Source organism: Rousettus aegyptiacus, unplaced genomic scaffold (genome assembly GCF_014176215.1).
Source record: "Rousettus aegyptiacus isolate mRouAeg1 unplaced genomic scaffold, mRouAeg1.p scaffold_m13_p_16, whole genome shotgun sequence".
Classification (NCBI taxonomy): Eukaryota; Metazoa; Chordata; class Mammalia; order Chiroptera; family Pteropodidae; genus Rousettus; species Rousettus aegyptiacus.
Genome location: NW_023416291.1, coordinates 20340807 through 20364767, shown reverse-complemented (window position 1 = coordinate 20364767; position 23961 = coordinate 20340807). Strand labels below are relative to the sequence as shown.

The 23961-nt window shown below is 33.7% G+C and overlaps 1 protein-coding gene across 1 annotated transcript; it reads right to left on the bottom strand.

Moving 5' to 3' along the window:
* Positions 1 to 3031: 3031 nt before the first annotated feature.
* ESCO2 (establishment of sister chromatid cohesion N-acetyltransferase 2) lies at positions 3032 to 23949 on the bottom strand. The gene is made up of 11 exons (XM_016144632.2): positions 23583 to 23949; positions 22620 to 22688; positions 21089 to 21920; positions 19275 to 19323; positions 15827 to 15884; positions 14286 to 14412; positions 13082 to 13213; positions 12091 to 12180; positions 11226 to 11369; positions 8838 to 9013; positions 3032 to 5902 (listed from the first exon to the last, which is right to left on the bottom strand). The coding sequence occupies exons 2-11, from the start codon at positions 22670 to 22672 to the stop codon at positions 5770 to 5772; spliced, it is 1794 nt and encodes a 597-aa protein (XP_016000118.2). The 5' UTR covers positions 22673 to 22688; positions 23583 to 23949; the 3' UTR covers positions 3032 to 5769.
* Positions 23950 to 23961: the final 12 nt, after the last annotated feature.

The window sequence follows — 23961 nt, the reverse complement described above, 5'->3', positions numbered from 1 at the left end:
GTGTCTTCAATTTCTTTCATTAATGCCTTATAGTTTTCAGCTTACAGGTCTTTCATCTCCTTGGTTAAATTTATTCCTAGGTATTTTCTTTTTGATGCAGTTGTAAATAGGATTGTTTTAAAATTTATCTGATAGTTTGGTATTAGTGTATAGAAATGCATCTGATTTCTGTATGTTAATTTTGTATCCTGCAACTTCACTGAATTATTCTAAGTGGTTTTTGATCAAGTCTTCAGTGTTTTTATATAAAATAATGTCATCTGCAAACAGTGACAGTTTTACTTCTTCATTTTCAATTTTGATGCCTTTTATTTCTTTTTCTTGCCTAATTGTTCTTGCAAGGACTGCCATTACTATGTTGAATAAAAGTGGTGAGAGTGGGCATCTTGTGTTCCTGGTTTAGCTGAAAAGCTTTCATTTTTTTGCTATTGAGTATGTTAGCTGTGGGCTTGTTAGATTGAGGCACATTCCCTCTATACCCAGTTTGTTGAATTTTTATAAATGGACATTAAATTTTGTCAGATATTTTTTCTGGATCTATTATGATGATCATGATTTTTAGCCTTCATTTTGCTAATGTGATTTATCACATCAGTTGATTTGCAGGTATTGAACAATCCTTACATCCCTGGACTAAATCCCACTATCATGTTATATGATCCTTTTTAAAAATTAAAAAAAGGTTTTCACTTACAGTTGATGTTCAGTGTTATATTAATTTCAGGTATAAAGTGTTTAGACATTATATAACTTAGAAAGTGACTCCCCCATATGATCTTTTTATGTATTGTCGAATTTCATTTTTATTTTTGCTAATATTTTGTTGAGGATTTTTGCATCTATGTTCATCAGGAATATTGGCCTGTAGTTTTCTTTTCTTGTGGTGCCCTTGTCTGGTTTTGGTGTCAGAGCCATGCCGGCTATGTACAATGAATTTGGACGTGTTCCTTCCTCTTCGGTTTTTTGGAAGAGTTTGAGAAGAATTGGTATTATTAGACTTTTTGGTAGAATTCACCAGTGAAGCTGTCTGCGCCTGGACTTCTGTTGGGAGGTTTTTGATTGCTGATTCAGTTTACTTACTAGTAATTGTTCTGTTCAGATTTTCTATTTCTTCATGATTCAGGCTTGGCAAGTTGTATGTTTCTAAGAATGTATCCATGTCTTCTAGGTAGTGATCCCCAACCTTTTTAGCATCAGCAACTGGTGCTCCTATGAGAATCTAATGTCCGATGATTTGAAGTGGAGCTGAGGCAGTGATGTTAGCACTGGAGAGTGTCTGCAAATACAGGTGAAGCTTTGCTCAGTGGCCTGCTGCTCACCTCCTGCTTTGCAGCCCGGTTCCTAACAGGCTACAGACCGGTACCAGTTCATGGCCCAGGAGTTGGAGACCCTTGTTCTAGGTTTTCCAATTTATTAGTGTATAATCATTCATAGTAGTCTCTTATGATCCTTTGTGTATCTGTAGTAGTACTTATAACATCTCTTTCATTTGATGTGAGCCCTTTTTTTTTTTCTTGGGTCTAGCTAAAGGCACCATTTTTTCTTTCTTTTCTTTTGTTTTTTTAGTTTTCAAAGAACCAGCCCTTGGTTTCATTGATCTTTTCTATTCAGTTTTTAGTCTATGATTTTTATTTCTGCTCTAATCGTTGTATTTCCTCCATTCTACCAACTGGGCTTCATTTGTTTTTATAATTCCTTGAGATACAAAGCTAGGTTGTTTGAGATTTTTCTTGTTTTTTGAGGTAGGCATTTATAGCTATAACGTTCCCTCTTAGAATCGCTTTTGTTGCATCCCAGGTTTTGGTATGTTGTGTTTCCGTTTTCATTGTCTCAAGATATTTTTTTTATTTCTTTTGATTTTTTGGCAACCTCTTGGCTGTTCAGTAGCATGTTTAATCTCCACATGGTCGTGAATTTTCTAGTTTTGTTTTGTAATTGATTTCTAGTGTCATACCATTGTGGTTGAAAAAGGTGCTTGACATAATTTCAATCTTAAATTTGTTAAGAGTTGTTTGTGGTCTAACATGTCTATTTTGCAGAATGTTCCATGTGCACTGGAGAAGAATGTGTATTTTGTTGCTTTTGGATGAATGTTTTGGCTATATCTACCTGTTAAGTTCATCTGATCTAACGTGTTACTTAAGGCTGACGTTTCCTTATTTTTCTGTCCAGATGATTTATCCATTGATGTAAGTGGGGTATTAAAGTCTTCTACTATTATTATAATATTGTCAATTTCTTCCTTTAGGTCTGTTACTATTTGGTTTATGTATTTAGGTGCTTCTATGTTGGGTGTGTATTTACCCAACATAGAAGTTATACCCTCTTGTTGGATTGACCCCTTCACCATTATATAATTTCCTCCTGTGTCTATTAGTCTGTTTTGTCAGATACAAGTATAGCTACCTTGGCTTTCTTTTGGTGCACATTTACATGGGATATCTTTTTCTATTCCTTTACTTTCAGTTTCTGTGTTTACTATGCTGAAAGTCTCTTGTAGGTGGTATTTAGATGGTCTTTTTTTTTTTTTTTTTTAATCCAGCCTCTATCTTTTGGAGAGTTTAGTCTTTTATACTTATTGATTGGTATGTACTTACTGCAATTTTGTTGTTTTCTAGTCATTTTGTAGGTCTTCTCTTCCTTCTCTTGCTCTTTTTCTCTGGTTTATTTTCTGTAGTGATGTGCTTATATTCCTTTCTTATCCTTTGTATACATAGGTTTTTGCTTTGTGGTTACCATGAGGCTTACCCATAACATCTTATATTTGTAAATCTATTTTAAGTTGATAACTTAAGTTTGAACACATTCTACAGTTCTGCATTTTACTACCTCCATGTTGTTTTGATATCATATTTTACATATTTTATCATGTGTACTCCTTAGCTAATTATAGTTCTAGTAGTTTTTACTACTTTTGTCTTCTAACCTTCATACTGGCTTTATGAGTAATGGCTCTTTGAGGAACTTAATAAACTGATTCTAAAATGTACATGAAAATACATGCAAAGGGCCAAGATAGACAAAATACTCCTGTAGCAAAAAAATGTGGGAGAATTTACTATATACCACAAGAATCTTATAACACAATGTGATATTGGCATAAGGATAACCAGTAAAACTAGTGGAATAAACAGAAACAGAGTCACACATATGTGGGCACAATTTTTGACAAGGTAGCAAATCAATAACTAAAAAATCATAAAACAAAGGACAAGAGACTTAAATAGTCACAGCCTAAAATGTTCATCAACAGTAGTATAAATTATGGTATAGTCTCATGATGGAATGTGATAGGTAATGAAAATGAGTTTCAGCTAGATGCAATAACATGGATGCATTTTGACAAAGATTCAATTTATATAAAGTTCAAAAACAGACTAAAGAGTTAGACATCAAAAGGTAGTTGCATTTGAGGAAGATGATGTGATAATGCTTGAAGGCGGCACGAGGAAGGCTTCTGGGAAGGTCACAATGTTTTTTTTTTTTTTTTAACCTGGGCAGTAGTTATGAAGGTCACTCACTGAGTTACATTTTAAAACCTTTAGAGCAGTTTCAGATTTACTGAAAAGTTGCAAAGACAGATAATTCCCATATAGGCCTACACTGAGCTTGTTATCAACACCTTATATTACTGTAGTATATTTGTCACAATATATCAATGAACCAATATTGATACATTAATGCTAACTAAAGTCCATACTTTATTTGAGTTTAGTTTTTACTGAATGCTTTATCTGTTTCAGTATCTCATTCAGGATCCACATTATATTTAGTTGGCATGTCTCTGAATACTATAGTTTTTCACTTTTTTGTTCTTCAGACTTTCTATAGAGCAGTTTTAGGTTCACAACAAAAGTAAAAGGTACAGAGATTTCTCATATAGCCCCTGCCATCACATATGCATAGCTTCCCCCATTATCAACATCCTCTACCAGAGTGGTACATTTTTTTGCAACTGATGAATCTACACTGACAAATTAAAGTTCACTCTTGGTCTTCATTCTATGAGTTTGGGCAAATGTAAAATGCCATGTATCCATCATTAGAGTATAGACAGTACTTTTCAGTGCCCTAGAAATCTGGTGCTCCTACTTATTGCTTCTTCCCTCCAACCCTTGGTAACCACACATAGTTTTACTGTCTCCACAGTTTTGCCTTTTCCAGAATGTCTCACAGTTGGAATCATAGAGTATAGCCTTAGATTTGCTTCTTTCACTTGGTAATACTTAGAGTTTCTTCATGCTTTTAGTGGCTTCTTTTTAAAAAGTGCTGAATAATATTCCACCATCTGGATGTATCTATTTGTACATTCAGCTACTGAACAACATCTTACCTTCGAAGTTTGGGAATTATGAATGAAACTATCTGTATGCAGGTATTTGTGTGGATATGTGCTTTCAATGATTAGTTTTGTTTTTTTACAAAGAGCATGTACTGTTTTTATAGCCACTAAATTTGAAAAGAAAATCAGTACATTCAATTGTATAACAAGAGAATATTGAAAAGAATTTTAATAGATCATCACAAAAGCATTTAGCAAATAATGTTAATAAAATTTTTAAAATAAAATATTAAAAAAAAAAAAGCAGTGCAGAAAATAGCATCAAAATGTTTGCATAATTACACACATTTCAACACTTACACATTCTTTTTGGAGCCCAGGCCTTTAAATCTTTGAACTATGTTAACTTATAGGCAAATAAAGGAATGTAAATGAGTGTATTCTACATAAAGTTATAACCTGGAAAACTAGTTCCCTAGAGTATTATTGCCAGATAGCAATGAATATGTTTTAGAATCAAAACAATCTGAATAATTCTTTCCTTTTCAAAGTATCCAAGTATTATACTAGAAAACTGTGCATATTTAGGTGTATTTACATAACACCATGTTCTGTGGCCCATCAGCTTAGGTATATTTATTCACTAAACTTTGTTCTGATACTACACATTTTGTCAGATGTCTCAGAACAAGTAAGTATTTTAGACATGCAAAAACATTTTAAATATAACCATGTGAATCATCTAATCCCAAATGGGCATCCATTTGGTTAATGACCAGTAATGAGTTCTATAAAGGTAACTAGCACAATTAGCATTTTCACACATCAAAAATTATGAACTGACAATAGTGCAAATTAAAACATGACAGGTATGTTTTTGATTAATAATTTTAGAAATATTTAAACATTAAGCTATAAAATTCTGTTCCACATAAAATATAAGGAAATCTTATTTTTTACCATCTTTATTACACTAGAAATTCAAAACACTTTCTAAATATATTCAGACTGAGCTATTACCTATAGAGAATTTTGTGTACAAAATTCAGCAATTATGTTTAAAAAATGGGGCATGAAAATTGTTTTTAAATTTTCCTGTTTGCTTCTGATCGAGCATGAGATAATCCTAGTCCATAAGTGCTTTATAAAAGGTAAGTGGTCAAATTTCTGGAAAACCATCTTACTTTGTCATTCTTATGTAAGAGGCAAGTAATTTTCCAGTTACAGCTACAAAGTTTCATAATTAAGAATTCAGAGTGCTAGTCAGTATACATCAGCCAAAGATTTTTCCTTCGACACTCCAGGTAATTTTCAACAAATTTATCCCTGACTTCATAAGGAACGAAACAGGTAGAGGTTTGTGTGTGTATGTGTGTGTGTCCTCCTCAGTATTTTTTTTTTTTTATATTTGTTAAATGGTTCTTATATATGATCAGGAGCTATCTGAACTTATCCACATAGTAACTGTTCTATAGTTGAAATTGGTTTTAACTATTAAAATTGTATACAAGGAAATTTGGGGTGTTGCAGTATTTGGTTGCAAATAACTTGCCATCTGGTGTTGGGTCAGAAAATGCTATTTCGTTAGTGCTGAGAAAACAGCCAAACATGAAGCGATTTCTGAAAAAGAGGAAAAGACGATTTAACAATGGAACCAACTTAAAATTTTGATTAAACAGCACAATTTATGTTAAAAGCAATCCAAAAATAAACTTTCAATCTCTAAATACTCGATTAAAAGCAATATTATTAAGTGGTAAAATGACAATACTTTAGATTTTAGATATGGAAGTCTAATATTTCACAAATGAGAAAACCAAGGTCCAGAAAAAATTCTTAGAGGCAAAGGGAACCAAACTATCCACTCCTAGGTGATCCATGGAAATGAGCAACTGATTTTAGGTAGTATTGCTGATTAAAAGCCATAGACAAAACAGAAAAACCCATCACTGACTTTAACCAATACCTATTCTCAACTATACCATACACAGAGCTTTAAGGCAATAACTAATTTGCCTTTTGACTACAACTTGATCTAGCTCAACTAGGAATAAAATGAAATGGTGGAAATTCAACAAAATGAGGGATAGTCTGTAAAATACATCAAATTCTTTAATGTCATCAAAAACAAATTTTCAAAAAACCGCTCTAGGTTAAGGAAAATGAGTATACTAAAGAGCAATGATGACAAGTGGATGGAAAAAATGCTCTAAAGGACATATGAAAGAAGACTGATAATTTTACTAGCTCATCATGAGTAAGTTTGTACTTAATAATCCCATCTGAGTTTTGGTTGATTCTTATGTAAAATAACTATGAGCAGTATTCTACTCTTGTGAGGATTTAAACATATACTGCCTGTAGAGAAGAGAGAATTCAGCCTAAGGCTCCTCATATGCATGATAGCTCCTCATATGCATGAAAGCTGTCAATTACTTTACCTTTATCTTCAACTCAGATGTGTGAGAAGAAGTATGTTCTCTTAGATATATTTCTCTTTTGAGGGAGACTTCATTTTTCTTCATCATTGTTTATAGATCATCTGTTGCCTTAGTACTCAAAGTATGATCTACAGACCAGCAACATTTAGCATCACCTGAGAGCTTACTAGGGATGCAGAATCTTAGGCTCCACCCTGACCTACTGAACCACACTTGAATTTTAACAAGATCCTCAGGTGAGTCATAACGCACTTTAAAGTTTAAGAAGCACTGTACTACTGCCTGGTGAGACTATGTTAGATACCGGTATTCCTCATGTCAAATTCATGTATTTTAATATAAATATAGAAAGCAGGTATTTCATAATTATCAAATAATCTTTATAAACATCAATTTTTCTGATTCCCTTTATAAGGTATATGTGGGTGACCAGGATTATGGTCCAAGACTGGATCCCCACAGTAGCCTTCGGTGTTCTTTGTTGAAAAGTGTACAGAACTCGAAAGGCTAGACTGGTGTCACTCAAAGTGTGGTCACTGGTTAGTAATCTGCTATCTCAAACGCAGAAGTTGAGAGAATGATGTTGTGAAACTCATCCATCCACCCTAGGTTAGGTAAATTAACAAGTAAGCTCATTTGTCACATTAGAATATCAATATACAGTGTTAGTTCAAAGTGTGTGCATAGGAGTGTAAAATGGAGAATCACGTATTTGTGAGATATAATTCATATACCATAAGACTCCTTAAAAGTACAGTTCAATCGGTTTTTAGTAATAGTCACAAAACTGTGAAACCATCACCAGTATCCAATTCCAGAACATTTTCATTACCCCCAAAAGAACTCATGTACCCATTAGTAGGCACTCTCCATTCTCCCTTCCTTCAGTCCCTGGAAACTACTTTCTATCTACGGATTTGCCTATTCTGGGTATTTTCTATAAATGGAATCATACAATATGGAATCTTTTGTGACCGCCATAAAATTTTAAAGGTTGATCCACGTTGTTGTATGTGTCAGTATTCTATTCCTTTTTGTGGCTGAATGATATCTCGTATTATTGTACAGATATGCCACATTGTTATCCATTAATCATGCACTTGGTTATTTATACTGTTTTGGCTATTATGAATACTGCTGTTATGAAACCATATATCAGCTTTCGTGTGGACATATATGCTCTAATTTCTTTTGAGTACATAGCTAGGAGTAAAACTGCCGAGTCATATGGTATCTATTTTTGGGAAACTGCCAGACTATTCCACAGCACCTGCACCATTTTACATTCCTGTCAGCAACGTATAAGGATTCCAATTTCCTCCACATCCTCACTAACATTTGTTATTTTTCCTTTAATTAGTCATTCTACGCAGTGCCATCTCATCATGGTTTTGATTTGTGATTTGGTTTGGACAGATAATGATGTTGAGCATATTTTCAGGTGCTTATCAGCCATTTGTATGTCTTTGAAGAAATGTCTATTGAAATCCTGTGCCCATCTTTCAACTAAGTTATATGTCTTCTTATTGTTGTACTGAAGAGTTCTTTTATTATGCTAGATATACTGGACCCTTGATACATGATTTACAAATATTTTCTCCCATTCTATGGGTTATCTAACTAATGCACTTGACATTTAGTTACACTTATGAGCTACAGTTCATCTTTATTAATGACCTACTTATTCACTATTAATTAACGTGTATAATTTCTGTAATTATTTTTTTAACTTATATTTTGTTTTCTACTTAATTATATTAAGTATTATATTTACTGCAATGTTAACTCTACATCTGTTGACTCTAATAAAAATTAGGGCTTCTATTTTCCATTTTCTAGCAATTCATCTTTATTTTATTAAACTGTTGGTCTTTAACAAATTAAACTAGTCTTTCACCACAGGCAATTTGAAAATCACTGGGTTAGAATGTTTCAGACTTGGAACATTGTGCCCTAAACTGAGTATATTTAGTATTTTTTTTTTGCAATATCAATACTTGCCTTTGCTTGCCTTGGATAGAATTTATATAGAAGTGCCTTACCAACATAATTCTTTTTGGCTCATGAGCTGGGAAAGCTAATCTGGGCCTAAATCCATTTTATTTTATTCTTACCTGAGAGTATCAACCAGTCTTCTTGCAATGCGTTTTCTTCTCTTCAGTCTGAAGACCCAAATTCTACTTATCCCACAGACGGCAGGTTCTGGTACATCTGAACATTGCCAAGCCCTATGACATTCTTTAGAACTTGGAGATTCTAGACCAGCTGGTTCAGACAGAACACGGAAGGCCTACAATGATATATAGAAATATCCAGAGTCGACAATACAGATAAGTTCATATTTCTTTTAAAAAACTATTCCTTAAACAAAACTTAAATATCTAAAATTAATCTTACACCTTCATCAAAAAAATGTTAAAATTCTTTGATAGTTCTTAAATTCTTGTTCACTTAGCCACAGAATGCTTAAAAATACACTAGTGGTGTTGAGATATTCCCAACGTATCATTATGCAACTTTTTACTGATTAAAAAAATTGTAAAAAATCAGACCGACTTTTAATGAAGTATATAAACTCCCATTCTCTTCAGTCTAAAATGTAGATGTGTTCTAAAAAACTGGTAACTGAAGATTTTTATATGTTAACTATGAAATTTGGTAGATATTTAGGGTTTTTTTTTAAACTTTATTTTCAAATAATTATAGATTCACAGGAAGTTGAAAAATAGTAGAGGACCTATGTATCCTTTACCCAGTTTCCCCAAGGGTTACACCTTCTGTAACTGTAGTATAATACCAAAACCAAGAAATTAACATGGGTATAATGTGTGTGTATAATTCCATGACAATTCATTTTTTCTGTATATTCACTTAACCACTAGCATGACCAAAATACAGAGCTCTGCATCTTCACAAATCTTCCTCTTGCTACCTCTTTATAATTATATCCACCATCCCTAAGCCCTGGCAACCACTGTGTTCTCTATCTCTATGCTGATATTGAAGATGTCATACAAATGGAATCATATAGCACGTGAGCTTCTGAGATTGGCTTTTTTCACTCTGCACAATGCTTTTGACATCTTTCCAAGTTGTTGCATATATCAACGGTTTGTTCCTTTTCAACAGTTTGTTCCTATTGCTAAGTAATATTCCATTGTATGGATGTACCAGTTTGTTTATTCATTCACTTATTGAAGGACACTTTTGTTTCCAGGTTTTGGCTATTACAAATAAAGCTGCTATAAACATTCAGGTACCATTTTTGTGTAGACATAAGTTTTCCTTTCTCTGCGAGCAAACTTCTCCCAGAGGGCTGTAACATTTTATAGTCCCTCCAGCAATGCATGAGAGATTTAGTGTCCCTGCATCCTCATCAGCATTTGCTATGGTCACTGTTTTTTATTGTAGCTGTTTTAATAGGTATATACTTAACCAGGTTTTAACTACCATCAAGAAAACTTTGCTTTTGAAATGAGAATGAGTAGAAGAGAATATGTATGTTATATGGCTATATTTGCCTATGAACACTACATAAACAATCTACTTTAAAATCAAAGAAAGAAATGGTCAAACTGATTACTTCTATTGCCAATAATACAAAGAACTGCTTTTCTCTCCAGCTTCTGATAAACACACAAGAGACTGTGTGTGTGTAGTACATACATGATGAAAAAGCAGGGAAAAGAAAATAAGATGGTAGAAATGAGGGTACACAAGAAAGGCACTTAAAAAAACAAGATAAATTAATGCTAGCATCATTTCTAGAAGTACTGAGACATAAGTATTTTTAAAATGAAAGAGACATAAGTGTGGAATATTATATAGTCACATAAAAAGAACACATATGAACTATAATTTTCTTTAGTTAAAAATTAACCTGTAAGCTTCTTGAAGGCAAAAACTATATCTCTCTATTCTAGAACAAGGGTTGGCAACTTTTTTTCTATAAGGGGCCAAACTGTAAATACTTTAGACTGTTTGGGCCATGTGATCTCTGTTGTACCCACTCAACCCTGCCATTGTACCACAAAAGCAACCACAGATAAAATGGAAATGAATGAGCATGGCTATATTTCAATAAAACTTTATTTACAAAAACAGGTGGCAGACCACATTTGGCCCACAGGCTATAGTTTGCCAACTCCTTTCTAGAACACTGCTAATTAGTACCTAGATTCTAATTAAGGGACAAGCGATGACTACACTACACTAAGCCACATATTCAATAACTGTGCTCTATAGATTTGCTTCTTTAAAATCACAATATAATCCAGGTATAGAAACAACTACATGAACATAAGACTGACTATGATGATTATATAAGGCAAAATATCAAATGTAATAGAAATAAGTGACTTCCATTATTCATATGGTCAAGGGATATTTTAGTAGGAAAACAAGTCATTACTAGTAGTGGTCTTAAATGCTTAATGAAACTTCCCCCAACTACTTTATTTTGCTCACAAATTATGCCAATAATTTAAAACGCTATATCATACCTGTTTGATGGGCTCTGCAATTAAACATCCAACTACTCTCTTTTCGTCAGATATAAAGAGAAAAGTTTTGGTTTTGTTGGGACATCTGGGAACCACTTGCTGGAAGCCCAATTCATGATCAACAAGTTCTTGGACATCTTCTACCTAATGATGTGAAAAACCAAAAGAGGTGACTGCTATGCTGTGTACCTGAAACTAATATAAAATAATACTAAATGTCAACTCTAACTGGAGGGAAAAAAAAAAAAAAAAGAGGTGAATTTGTTCTTAAAACTATAATAGAAACCATTTATATTTATATACACAAATTTATGACTGCTAACATTTTGGCCTCTTATCTCTACTTCCTAAATTCACATACCCTCCTTCCGCAATTATTTCATTATTGATGCATGTATCTGCCACTTTACAAACAGGGTTTTAAGAACATATTTTAAAGATCACTTTCAGCAGAAAGAAATTCAGGCTCCTGGGAAGGATGAGTAGAAAGCGCCAACACAGATTTTGTTTCAGCTTTATTTTTTGTTTACTGGGGCTAAACATCCAACCCAAGAGATAAAGGCAACACCAATATAAGAAATAAACTCTGGGACCATTAATCTCTCAACATGGAAAAATTTAGTTTATCTTCACAAGTGTAAGATGAAGGTAAAAGAAAAACTGTAGAGACTTATCTGTTTTCTTTAATCTACATTTAGTTTTGTATGAACTATCATGAAAGTCATCTTTACATGTGTATCGAAGTGGATTACCTATCTGCAAAAGTGTTTTACACTTCAACATAGGTAATTTCTTGGTGGTGGTGATGAGGTGGGGCAGGGAAGGAACAGGAGGAGAACAAGGCTTAAAAGCTAATGCTCCATACCTTTTTGATAGCATAGCCTGGATCATGTGGCAGGACCAACACAATTTTCCCATCCCAAAACTCTGCTACTACACGTTCTTTTTTCCAGCCCTGCCAAAGGAAAAAAAGTCACAGTTTAATTTGAAGAGAAAAAAAAAAACAAACATTAAATAATTCAGTCTGAAGAGGACAAAAGAATAAATGATAGAGAAAAGTTAGAAGAAAATCCAAATAAAAGAATGTAAGTCCAAATAAAGGAATATGGGACGAGAAATTAAAGATGCCTAAAACAAAGTGCCTGTCAAGCGCTGACACCCCACTGAGAAACATGTACATAATCTATTATAACACAAGGCAGAATCGCATAAGAGCTCTTCACAGGATATAGAGAAAAAAATGAATTATTAGGAATGAGAAAGCAGGGGAGGGGTGGGATAAGCAGAATTTTAATAAACCAGGCTAAAAATATGAAGTACAAACTATGGCAGTAACAGTAGCAGGGAAAAAGAATGCACTTGAGCAGCAGGTGCGATCATAAAGATAAGGCCAATGATAGAATGTGTTTGGACTAGAAGGGTGCTCAATAAAGTGACCACTTAAAAAAGAAAAGGCCTGGAGAACTCATAGAAAAGCCGTTTTTCTAAGGCTATCTATAAAGAAGAAACTAAACCGAGGAGAGGGTGGGACTCCAAGTCTTTGAATTCAGTATTTTGATCGTTTAGCTCTGCTTGGAAAGTATTGTCATAGAGGTAAGAATGCAGGGTGTTCACTCAACATAGAACAACGTTTCTCTTATATTAGGATAGTTTGAAATGGCACTTTTTAAAAAAAGTTAACTTTTAAATACCATCATCCTCAAATATTAAGGACGACAAAATGGCAGATGATGGATACATATATTTATGGATAGATCTTTCAGTATTTAAGCAAAAGAAATATGTCTTTTAAAGCAGTTTTACTTTTAAAACAAAATATGACTTTTTTTTTTTTTTTTTTTTTTTTTTTTACTTACTGCATATTTGATTCCCTCCAGAAATCTGTGGTGATGCTGAACATGCTGCAGTTCGTCTTCAGGGTTGGAAGCAGTATAGATCATGCCACAAGACTTACACATGGTGGCTCCAAAATGTTTCTGACCTGCATCCTTTAATGCGGGGAAAGAGGGGATATCAAAACATATCACAAATAGCTCTACATTTAGTTCATGTAACCATTCATTCAAATTTCTCCTTACTTTTCTTTTATGCTGGCATAATTGAAATACTAAAAGTCTGGTTACTACATTCTCCTTCCCCTGTCCCCAAACAAAATGAAAGGGAATAAACCAAAAAATGCAATAAATTTAATGAAAGAAATGGAATTGTCTTTCGGAATAGACAGTGTAAAAAAACACCGAGATTCTTTAGCTAGATCTATAGTTCTAAGAAGGAATAAACTTAAATCATAAAACTTACAGCTAAGATGAACAATGGAACTTCTTTATTAGACTCTTAAATGGGAGACCTAAAAAAAGCCTTTTATTTCAAAGAGGCAGAGCAAAATTTTCAGAACTTCTATATTCATTATATAGTATTTTTTCCCCTTAAATGTTTAAGAATGTTAAAACTCTGCCAAATTGATAAATAAACATTAATAAAAGTTAAAGAAAAGCACAGATAAATTCTTAAATACAGGGAAGTCAGAAATATTTAGTGTCATGGCTTATTAACTCCCATTATATCTTATAAAGCATTGTTAAATGCTACTGAAAATACGTTCTGAACTCTCTGATACAGGGGCTGCAAACTTTCTGTAAAGGGCTAGATGGTAAATATTTGAGGCTTTACAGACCACACATAATTTGTCACACAGTCTTCTTTTTCCCCCCAACCTTTTAAAAATGTAAAAGCCATTTTCAGCCCACAAGCCATAGTTTGCTAAATCCAGCTTTAATAATATGTGGCTATTTTCATTAAATCTTTTGTTGATCAACAATAATGTTTCTTATCTGAAGATATCTCATTCATCAGCATTCTACTAAATTACTAGCATTGCCCAATAATGTCAGTTTTAAAATATACTGGATTAGCTTTAAATGCTGTCACCAAACAAAACTGGCATTTACAAAACTCAGAATATCTATAACTCATGTTAACTATGCTAAGAAAACATGTCTGACTTCACATTCTGTATGAGAGAGCCATGTACAGGAGGAGCTTTGTTTTAAATCTACTCACAATGATCAGCTGGTCTTTTGTTTCTTTATTTTTATCTCTGGCATTAGCACTTTTCTGTGTATTGTTCTGTTTCAAGAAGTTAGAAGGTGTGATGGATCCCATAGAAGACTGTTTTTCAACTAGAGATCTTGAAATAGAGAGTTGATAAACATTATTTAGTATTTAAAATGTTTGAGGAATTACAATGAAAAGAAAACCGATGTGTATGTAACGTCTGCCGAGTACCCAGCAATTTTTAGTGCTTTCTATCAGCTCTTCCATCCCAGCATGCATGACCACAATCTCTTTACTTCTATCTTACCAATTTTAACACTTTATTACTCCTCCAGCTATAACTTCCTTGATAGCAGCACCAGGTGGTACTTATCTTCACGTCTCTAAAAACTCAGTATAGTTCAGTACCACACAGTACTCTATAAATGTTTGCCAAATGAAAGAATGAACAAAAAATATATGTTAGACCAAGAACTCAGAGAATCTATACTGTACCTAAAGTAATAAACCACAAGAAACTGATATCTCACCTTTTAGGTCCTACATAAAAAGCAATTTCAAATGACTTAATAGTATCCTAGTTTCTCCTTATGTTAGATTAAATTAGTTTACATACTTTAATCAGCTAATTGTAATTTCGACCCTTAATAAACAGCCATGAAAGAAGACACAGATGAGAAAAGACAAAGGTGAAAAAAATAGGAATATGGCCTTTGAAGGGAGAAAGCTGCCCATCTATCCCAATCTCTGAGGTGATTTCAGGTGGAGCACCCCAAGAATAGGGGCACTTGCTAGGAAGTTCTTGGTTCAATACCTCTAGTTATATATCATCAAATGGAGAGAGACAAACCAAAGCTGCTTAGGAAAATTCAGACTATAAGAAACATCTTTTTCAGAGCTTTCCACCTATCATGCTCACATCCACCCATGCCTCCTTTATCCCACTCTTAGCTTTGACCAGGATAGTGGTAGCTTCAGCTAGGATTTATAATAGCATAAGTTGCTGCAAGTTATTTATTTCTCTGGCCACAGTTTCCTCATCTATAAAATGGGGGTAATAATGGTACCTACACCATAAGGTTGTAAATACTCATTAAACACTATTACTAATATCTTATCACTCAGGGAAGGCAATATAGCCAAATGGGCTTTGATTCACATATGGATTCTAGTCCTGGCTCTGCCACCTAATAGCTGTGCAACCATGGCTGTATTACTGCTTCCTCAGCTGAAAATGAAATTGATAATAGTATCTATCTGTTGCAAGAATCAAGTGAGATAATGGGCATAAACTACTTATTATTAAGTTCTGTATAAAAATTTAGCAATTATTAATACTCAAACCCATAAAGATCTTTCTCATCTCTCAACTCTTAGGTTGTTATGAAGTTTTTCTGAGATGATCTGATTTCATCTCCTATTTTTTATATTCCCTTAGAGAGAAAGAAAAAAATGCTCTCCAAATTCAATAGTATAAGAAAGAAAAAGAGACCCATAGAACTTATAATTAAATAATTGTTGAACATTAAAATAAGAGCAATTCCTACCTTTTTGTATTGACTGAAGATGCACTGAAGATGGGATAGACAATGGACTCAGGAGAAACTGGTGGGGGAAAAAAATCATAATAATTTGTATTACAAAATAAACTCAAAGTTTATATTATGAGATTTTAAAGGTTAACGAAACCAAAATACTCACATTACTTGACTTCAAGACTTAATAATAATGAAGATAGTATGGTATTGGCAAAAAAAAAAAAAAAAAAAAAAAAAAGATAAAGAGATCAATGGAACAAAATAGAAAGCCCAGAAACAGACCTATGCAAATACAGTAAACTGATTTTTGACCAAAGAGGCAAAGGTAATTAAATGGAGAAAGGAGAACCAACAAATGGTGCTAGAATATGCAAAAAAAAGGACAACACTCATATGTAAAAATTAGCTCAAAATGGATCATAGACCTAAATGTAAAACGTGAAACTGTAAAACTTCTAGAAGAAAATATGAGAAAAATCTGCATGAACTTGGGTTTGGTTATATAAGTTTTTACATTAAAACACCAAAAAGCACAATACATTAAAGAAAAATTAGACTTGATCAAATGTAAATGTTCTGCTGTGCCAAAGAACACTGTTAAGAGAATGTGAGGACAAGCCACAGACTGGCAGTAAATATTTGCTACCATACTTCTGATCAAGGATTTGTATCCAGAACTCTTAAAACTCAACAATAAGAAAACAATCCAATTAAAAACGGGCAAAAATCTGAACAGACAGTTCTCTGAAGATATACAGATGGCAAATAAACATAAGAAAGGTGCTCAGCATCATTTGTCATTAGGGAAATGCAAATTAAAAGCACAATGAGATCACTACATACCTATTAGAATGATAAAATTTTTAAAAAACCGACAATAACAAATGTTGTTTATGAATACAGAGTAACAGGAACTGCTATTCATTGCAGGTGAGAGTGCAAAATGGTAAAGTTGCTGGTGGGACAGTTTGGCAGTTCAAAAAACAAAAGAATGGGACATACGGAAGAGAACTAACTTGAAAAGACCTTGCAATGGTTGACTAGAACAATTTGAGCAGCAGAATAAATAACGTAGTATTAGATTATAACTCAAAGTATAAAATATTCATGAGTCTATATTGATAAGAATCCTTGAGTCCATTTATTTATCTAAAGATTGAATAATAAGAGTGAAGAGACAACTCTTCCTTACAGAAGAATTCCAAATAATATAGATAAATATTCCCCCTTCCAGGAGATGGAGCTTAATCCCCACTCCTTCCTGAAAGGGTAAGCTAGACTTAATGACTTACTTCCAAAGAAGAGTACAAAAAAGGGACAAGAATAAGTTTACAGTGAAGAAACCTGGCACACTTAACCCTAACCTGGGTGAACATGCAATGCAATGATGTATTATTGAATTGCACACCTGAAACATGATTTTATTAACCAGTGTCACCTCAAAAATTAAAAAAAAGGTAAAAACTTGACCTTAACCAAGTAATAGAGGTTAATGCCATCTGTAATGTCATGTGGATGCCAACACCCCTAGATCCTATGTGGTGAGAAGAGTACTTCACTTCAGTTGTATTCTTCCCCGAAACTCATTACCCCAAGTCTAATGATGAGAAAAACATCAAGACAAACCCAGATTCAGAGGCATTCTATAAGATAATCTGGTCAGTACGCCTCAAGAATGTCAAGGTCATGAAAAATAAGGAAACAGACTGAGAAAATGTTAAAGAAAAGAGGTGACTAAGGAGACGTGAAAACTAAACGCAATGTGGTACCCTAGACTGGATCCTAGGACAGAAAGAGGACATTAATGGAAAAACTGGTGAACTCCAAATAAAGTCTAGAGCTTAGTTAATAGTAATGTACTAATATCAGTTTCTTAGTTTTGACAAAGGTACCATGGTAATGTAAGATGGTAACAATGGGGGAAATGGGTGAGGGATATATATGGGACTATCTGTACTACCTTTACAACTTTTCTACAAATTTAAAATTACTGAAAAATAAAAAGCTTATTTTTAAAAAGACCAAAATCAAAATAGTAATTGATTAGAGAAAAACAGTACATTGAAAGTGGGCTATTTAGTAAATAGCAAACTTTTACTTTGCATTGAAAAATAATTAGAGCTCATTTCTAGAAACAAGGCCAAGATAGGTGAGAATCTGATCTGCTATGGGTAAGTTATGTAACCTAAGTCTGTTTTCTCATCTGTAAAATGCACATACAAACCTACTTCCCAGAGTTGTTGTAAGAATTAAATGATAAACTATAGTTACTAAGTAATAAACCTTTATCATGAATTTTGCCATATCCTTATACCGCCTGTGTTATTGATTCACTAAATATTTTTCTTTAAATACTTAGACAATGCACTGAAATAAATTATTGTTTTAAAAAATTTTATAACTACTGTAAATAGAAAGCCATTATTTTTCTGTTACATATTCTATTATATCAGTGATAGAACAACCCATGGAAAATAATGCATACTAAATACTTAGCACTGCCTGTTACATAGTCATCACCCAGTAAATATCAAATATTATCATTATGAACAATCATTTTATATATATGTATGTAAGTATATATTTATAAAATTATATATGTATAAAATTAGATCCTGAGGGCTATTTTTCTAGATTATGCTTTTAGTTTTATCTTTTTATTTTCCTTCTATGAGCTACAGTTCCTAACTATATTCAGTATGTCTACTCTTAGAATTTTCATTTATTTCCAAATTTATAGATTTGATCAACAAGGTAAAGTTACCAAGAGTCTGCTTGGTAAGAAGAATGTTTTAATTAACCTCGTTATACATTCACAGTTTAGTAAATACTGTTTAATTAAATAATGGCACCATAAGTGAGTAATAGAATTTCAGAACTAAGAGGAATTTAAAAGTTAATATTAATCCCTTACTTTAGAGACCTCTTCCGTGGGTCACATAGTTAAATTAGTAGCAGACACAGACAAAACCCCAAGGTTCCTGATGCCCAATTTGGTGGCCTTTCTATGGCTTAGTAAATTTTGCTTATGATTGGGTTTTGATCACAAATATATAACATAAATAGTTTTTAGTCCTTCCTATAATTTTGGGTAAAAAGTTGGTAGGGTAGGTATGATGAGAATACCCAGCTCTAGGGAGCTTAAATAACTTGGCCACATCCCACAGACCAATTAAGCATCAGTATTTTGTCTTAATTCCAGCCTAAGGTCTCCTTGTTCCTCCTTTCAAAATGCACTGCATTGTTTACCACAGAAAACACTGTCACCAAGATAAATGCAGATACAAACACAGGGAACAAATATTTAAAAACCCAAAATATTATTGTATGTGACTTTAAATTGACACATGGAATGAAGCATTATTATAAGTAAATGAACTAATTTTGAGAAGAGAAGTTTTCTCTTCTTTACCTGCCATGTTCTCACTGTGAGAATTTTCTGAAGGAAAACACTTACTTTCATCAGGCTTATGTTCCCTTGAAGAAATTACACCACTTGATGAATCCTGAAAATAAAAGGAAAGAAAACTTATAATTCTTAATTGTTTTCTATTTATTGAATGAATTCAATAGATGTTTCTAAAACAAAATATCTACACTATGAATTATATTTTATAATGTGATCTTGAATCCTTGATTTTCAGCCTATTTTAAGGAAAATTTCCTCTGTTCACTAAAGGACAGGGTGTGTATATTTAAGTCTGTAATTTGTCACCCTAACAAAAATGTATTATAATTCCTAATAAAGATGGAAGAATGGAGATTATAGAACATCCCTCTGTAATAAGAACCGCCCTCCCCCCAATTAGTAGAAACAGCAAAAATTTCCCCAGTAGCCGCCAAACTGGAAAAGGACAATATTATATGATAAGCTTTAAAAACAGGCAGCCAGGGGGCGGGGTGGGGGAGAACATTTTGGAGTAGCTGGAGAAGCTTCTAACTCCTGCTTTTTAGGCAGTAGCTGGGAAGTAGGGAAAGCAAAGTAGGAAAAATTTTAACAAATTTCACTAGCATTACTAATTTGGTGAGTCTTAGAGAAAATATAGCTTGGGGGAAAACTTTTGGTTAAAGTAGAACTCCTATTTAAAACCATAATCTCTCAGTAGAGATGAGTCAACTCATCAGTTTGCCATTTCTCACGGCTCCATGAGAAGATGGGAAAAGGTTATGTAATGTTACCAATAATGAAAACAGGATTCATCCTTAGCTAGTAGAGAGGAATACTAGTACTGGATATTTAACAAAATCTTGAGAAAAAAGCCCAGTTCCACAAATTTAATATGCACAAAAGCCCCACTTCTCAGACTACTGAAAAGTAGACAAAACTCAAGACCTAGTCCCTTAAAATGAAGCTCAGAAAATAAGGCAGAAAATAGTGTTGCAGAGAATTTATCACATCACTATATCAAGGCTGAATCTCCATTACCAAATAGATATGAAGCATACCAATAAAGAGATGCCTGGGTCGAAATGCAGACCCTTACACACGCACTTTGTTTTACTGGATTGAGAATTAATTTTAGCTTGAGTTGTGCCCCAAATTTAAAAAAATATATAAAATATCTCATTAATAATTTTATCTTCATTACGTTAAAAGGGTAACATTTAAACTATATCGGGTTAAACTTTTTAAAAAAAGCTTTTTAATGTGGCCACTAGAAAATTTTAAATTGCTTGTGGTTGATAGTCTGTTATCAGTCTAGGCTAGCTGTTATTTATGAGGAAGATCAAAAAGCATAGAATGGCAGCCATGAAAATATACTATATAAAATAAACAAAAACCCAACTATATGTTAACAGTGATCATCTCCAAGTAGTGGGTTTACAGAAGACATATTTTTTATATTTTCTGTATTCTCTAAGTTTACTAGAATAACCTAGTAGACTTTAAAAAATAAGCTGAAACAAAAAATAGTATGCTCGTACTCTGAAAAGCTACTACTTGAATTTTGTTTTCTACTTTTTAAAAACACCGACTAACAAATAAAAGTTGTTAAGCTTCTCCAGACTTTAGTCATGAGGGAATTTAATAAAATGTATACCTTAATGACAAGAAAATGTTGGTAGGTTTCCTTAAGCCAAAAATGGAAGAAAAGTCCCATCTTTCTACCCTGCTTCTAAATTTTTTATAGAGATTGCTTTCATAAAAGCAATCCTTCAAACTGCAAAAGAAATAAAATTTTGTTCACCTGTTATGTACGTATTATGTATATTGAGGTTTTGTTATATAGCCAACTTAGTTTTTAAAGTGATATATTTAGTTTTATTTACCTTTATTAATTTCTCTTCATTTTCACTTGTACCCAGCAGCTCAATGTTCAATTCCTTTTCAAGTAACATGCACTTTGGGACTTGCCTTGCCTCAAAACTTTTTTCACTGATGGTTTCTACATCAGAATCTTCAGTGGCTTCTGATTTATTCTTTTGGGTGACTCCCAGTAATGGCTTATTTTCCACAGACGACCTTCTAAGAGAGGATTTTTTTCTACTAACAAAAAATGCCGCTCCACCCTGGAGTGTCACTTGTGGTTTGACTTTCTGGCTTAGAACTCGAGGAGCATTCACATTATTTTCAGCTGAATAACAATTGTTCTCTTTCTCTATAATTGATTTATAGGCCACTCGATTTTGCTTAGAATTTTTAGAAATATTTGATACAGGCTTGGTGCATTTATAACTTGGTTGATACTTAGATGTTAAACTCTTCTGTGGTTTTTTGTTCATCCTCTTGGAGCAGACTGGTTTTCTCTGCATTTTTTCTGTCACACTGGGAAAAGATTTGTCTTCATTATTAGTTTTTAAACAAATGGATCTACTCTCTTTTATCATCTTTCTCTCCAATGGATTGAGGTAATACTTATCTTTGTTGTAAAAAGATACAGTAGACACAGCAGATTTAAAAGGTGAACCTTGATTTACAGAAGGTAATCTACTTTTTTTAGTTGTCTTGAGTGAACTTGAAATGAAATGGCTTTGTTGAGAACAATGTACTTTTTCTTCATTTCTTTCACTGCTTTGGCAAATGTGCTTTTGATCAGGTGATGAAAATATGTTTTCAGTAAAGTCCAAAATTAATTTCTTTGATGGAATGTCTGATAATAGGCTATGAAAAGAAACAAAGTCTGTTGATAATATTGTTATTTTGCTTCAACTTAGGTCATACTAAAAATAATATATCCAAACATCCATCCATATACAGTTTAACAGTAGGATTCTCAAATTGTTTTTACCAAGCATTCAGATATCTTTCAAAAGTAAGATAGTGTTTGTGAAAACACTGTTTACAAAGAAGCTTTGACGTACATGTATATGTACATATGTGTGTGTTTTAAAACCTATTTCTAAGTCCTGACCATATACAAATTATAGCCCATATATTTTGCTCTAGTGGTTATCAGTGCCCTAAAATGATTAATTCTATGTAATTAGGGCCTGTTCAGTGGGGAGTAATTTATATCTGGTATGACATGTAGTAAATAATGAGTACACAGATTTTTAAAGAGTACTTACAGATGAGCATTTACTGTATGCAAAACACTGTTAAATAGAGCAGAAAGGAACAAGGTAATAAAAAATTTGACATACATTTCAAAGCCAAAGAAAATAGCTCTTTCTCTGATTCCCTCCAAAAGCATTAAATAATTAATTATGAAAGCTTACAGTATTTCTAGACCAGAATTAGAATATCACTATAGCCACAAGCTGTAGGTGAGTGGAATGGAAATTTTAAGAGATAAAACAGAGAAAGTAAGAAAGACGAGGTGAATTTTTCAAAAGTTTCTACCCATAAAATGAGACTCACTTGTTATGGTTCAAAGAATCCCGCTTCCTTTTCCTTGGCGTAAAAGCTGACATCTTCTTAATTGAACTCCTAAAGCAACAAGACAATTATAACAAAATTCATCCAATGCATATAAAAATCACTCTACCAAAATTATGCGTTAAAACTCTGCAAAAATTTTCAGATGTGTGATGGTCTAAAGACACAAAAAGGGGTTTGTTCTAAAGCAAAGCACTTGAATGAAAATTTGATATGAAGGTTTATTAAATGAAAAACTACATCACAGTAGCAATTTAAAAACAGGAAATAAAAGCAGGGATAGTACATATGTTTCAAGCTAGAAAATGATCCTACTAAGGAGGAAATATTTTTTACTCCATTGCAAGGCACACTTTCCCCATTAGTTAGCCTGATTAATTTATACCAAGTTTAAACACTCTTATCTTCTGGGTCTCCTTCCTCACCATTGCCCTCACCCCCTTCCTCTCACTGTTAGATGCTGCCCTATGCTTCTATTCCACCATACGCTTCCTTAATATTCCATTAATACCTTTTCCTATTGGTTAAACTGTCTCAACAGCCTGTGTGTTCAATAAAGGCAGAGAGCGTTCCCAACTTTTTCATCAGAGCCCAGCAAGAAAACAAGTGAAGCATAATTTTCCCATTTTACTAGCCGAGGAGCCTTGACCAAACCGCTCGTTTTCTTTATAAAATACCCTGCCCTCCTAAGGCTGCTGAAAATAAACAATGATCATGCACCTTAACTCTACAGCAGATAATCTATTGCTCAGTAAAACTTTTCCCTTCCCCTTCCTTCGGACCAGGGTTATTTTAAAAAATTACACAAGCGTGATTTTAAAGTTAAACAGAAAGACCCGGGTCTCTGGGAATTAACGTCGAGCTGCGGCTTAAGGGAAGACCCTTTCTTCTAAGGCTGAATAAGGAAAGGTATGCCTGTCAGGGCCAAAAGACAAGAAAACTCACCGTCAGGAAGATGGAAACAGGGTGACCTGAAATGCGGTGAACCGTTTGGTGTCTTCGGTCACAAGTCGCAGACGCGCCAAGCCCAGAGGAACAGCTTTTTTAACTTGACATTCAATTCCACGTTCTAAAGAATCTCCCGTTCTCCTCGGTCTTCCACCCCACACCTCGGCCCTCTGCAGCAGTTACCTGCACCTCAGAGACAGCTGCTTCTCTTCAACACAGCCAGAGCTCCGCCACTGTATTCAAATTATCCCGCGCCCTGCAAGGCCGAAGCCGCTGCGTTCTGATTCGTCGTTTCTCAGCGCTTTCAGAAGCTGGGTGGGGTGATTGGTCACGCACTATTCCTCGCCCCGCCACCAGGGAGGCGGTCTCCAAGATT

Coding starts and splice junctions, on each gene's coding strand:
- ESCO2 (XM_016144632.2), bottom strand. CDS start 22,672: ATGTCAGCTTTTACGCCAAGGAAAAGGAAGCGGGATTCTTTGAACCAT. Junction 19,324..21,088: donor ATGAAGAGAAATTAATAAAG/GTAAATAAAACT, acceptor TTTTATTTTCAG/GATTCATCAAGTGGTGTAAT. Junction 12,181..13,081: donor TGGAGGGAATCAAATATGCA/GTAAGTAAAAAA, acceptor TTCCTTTGGCAG/GGCTGGAAAAAAGAACGTGT.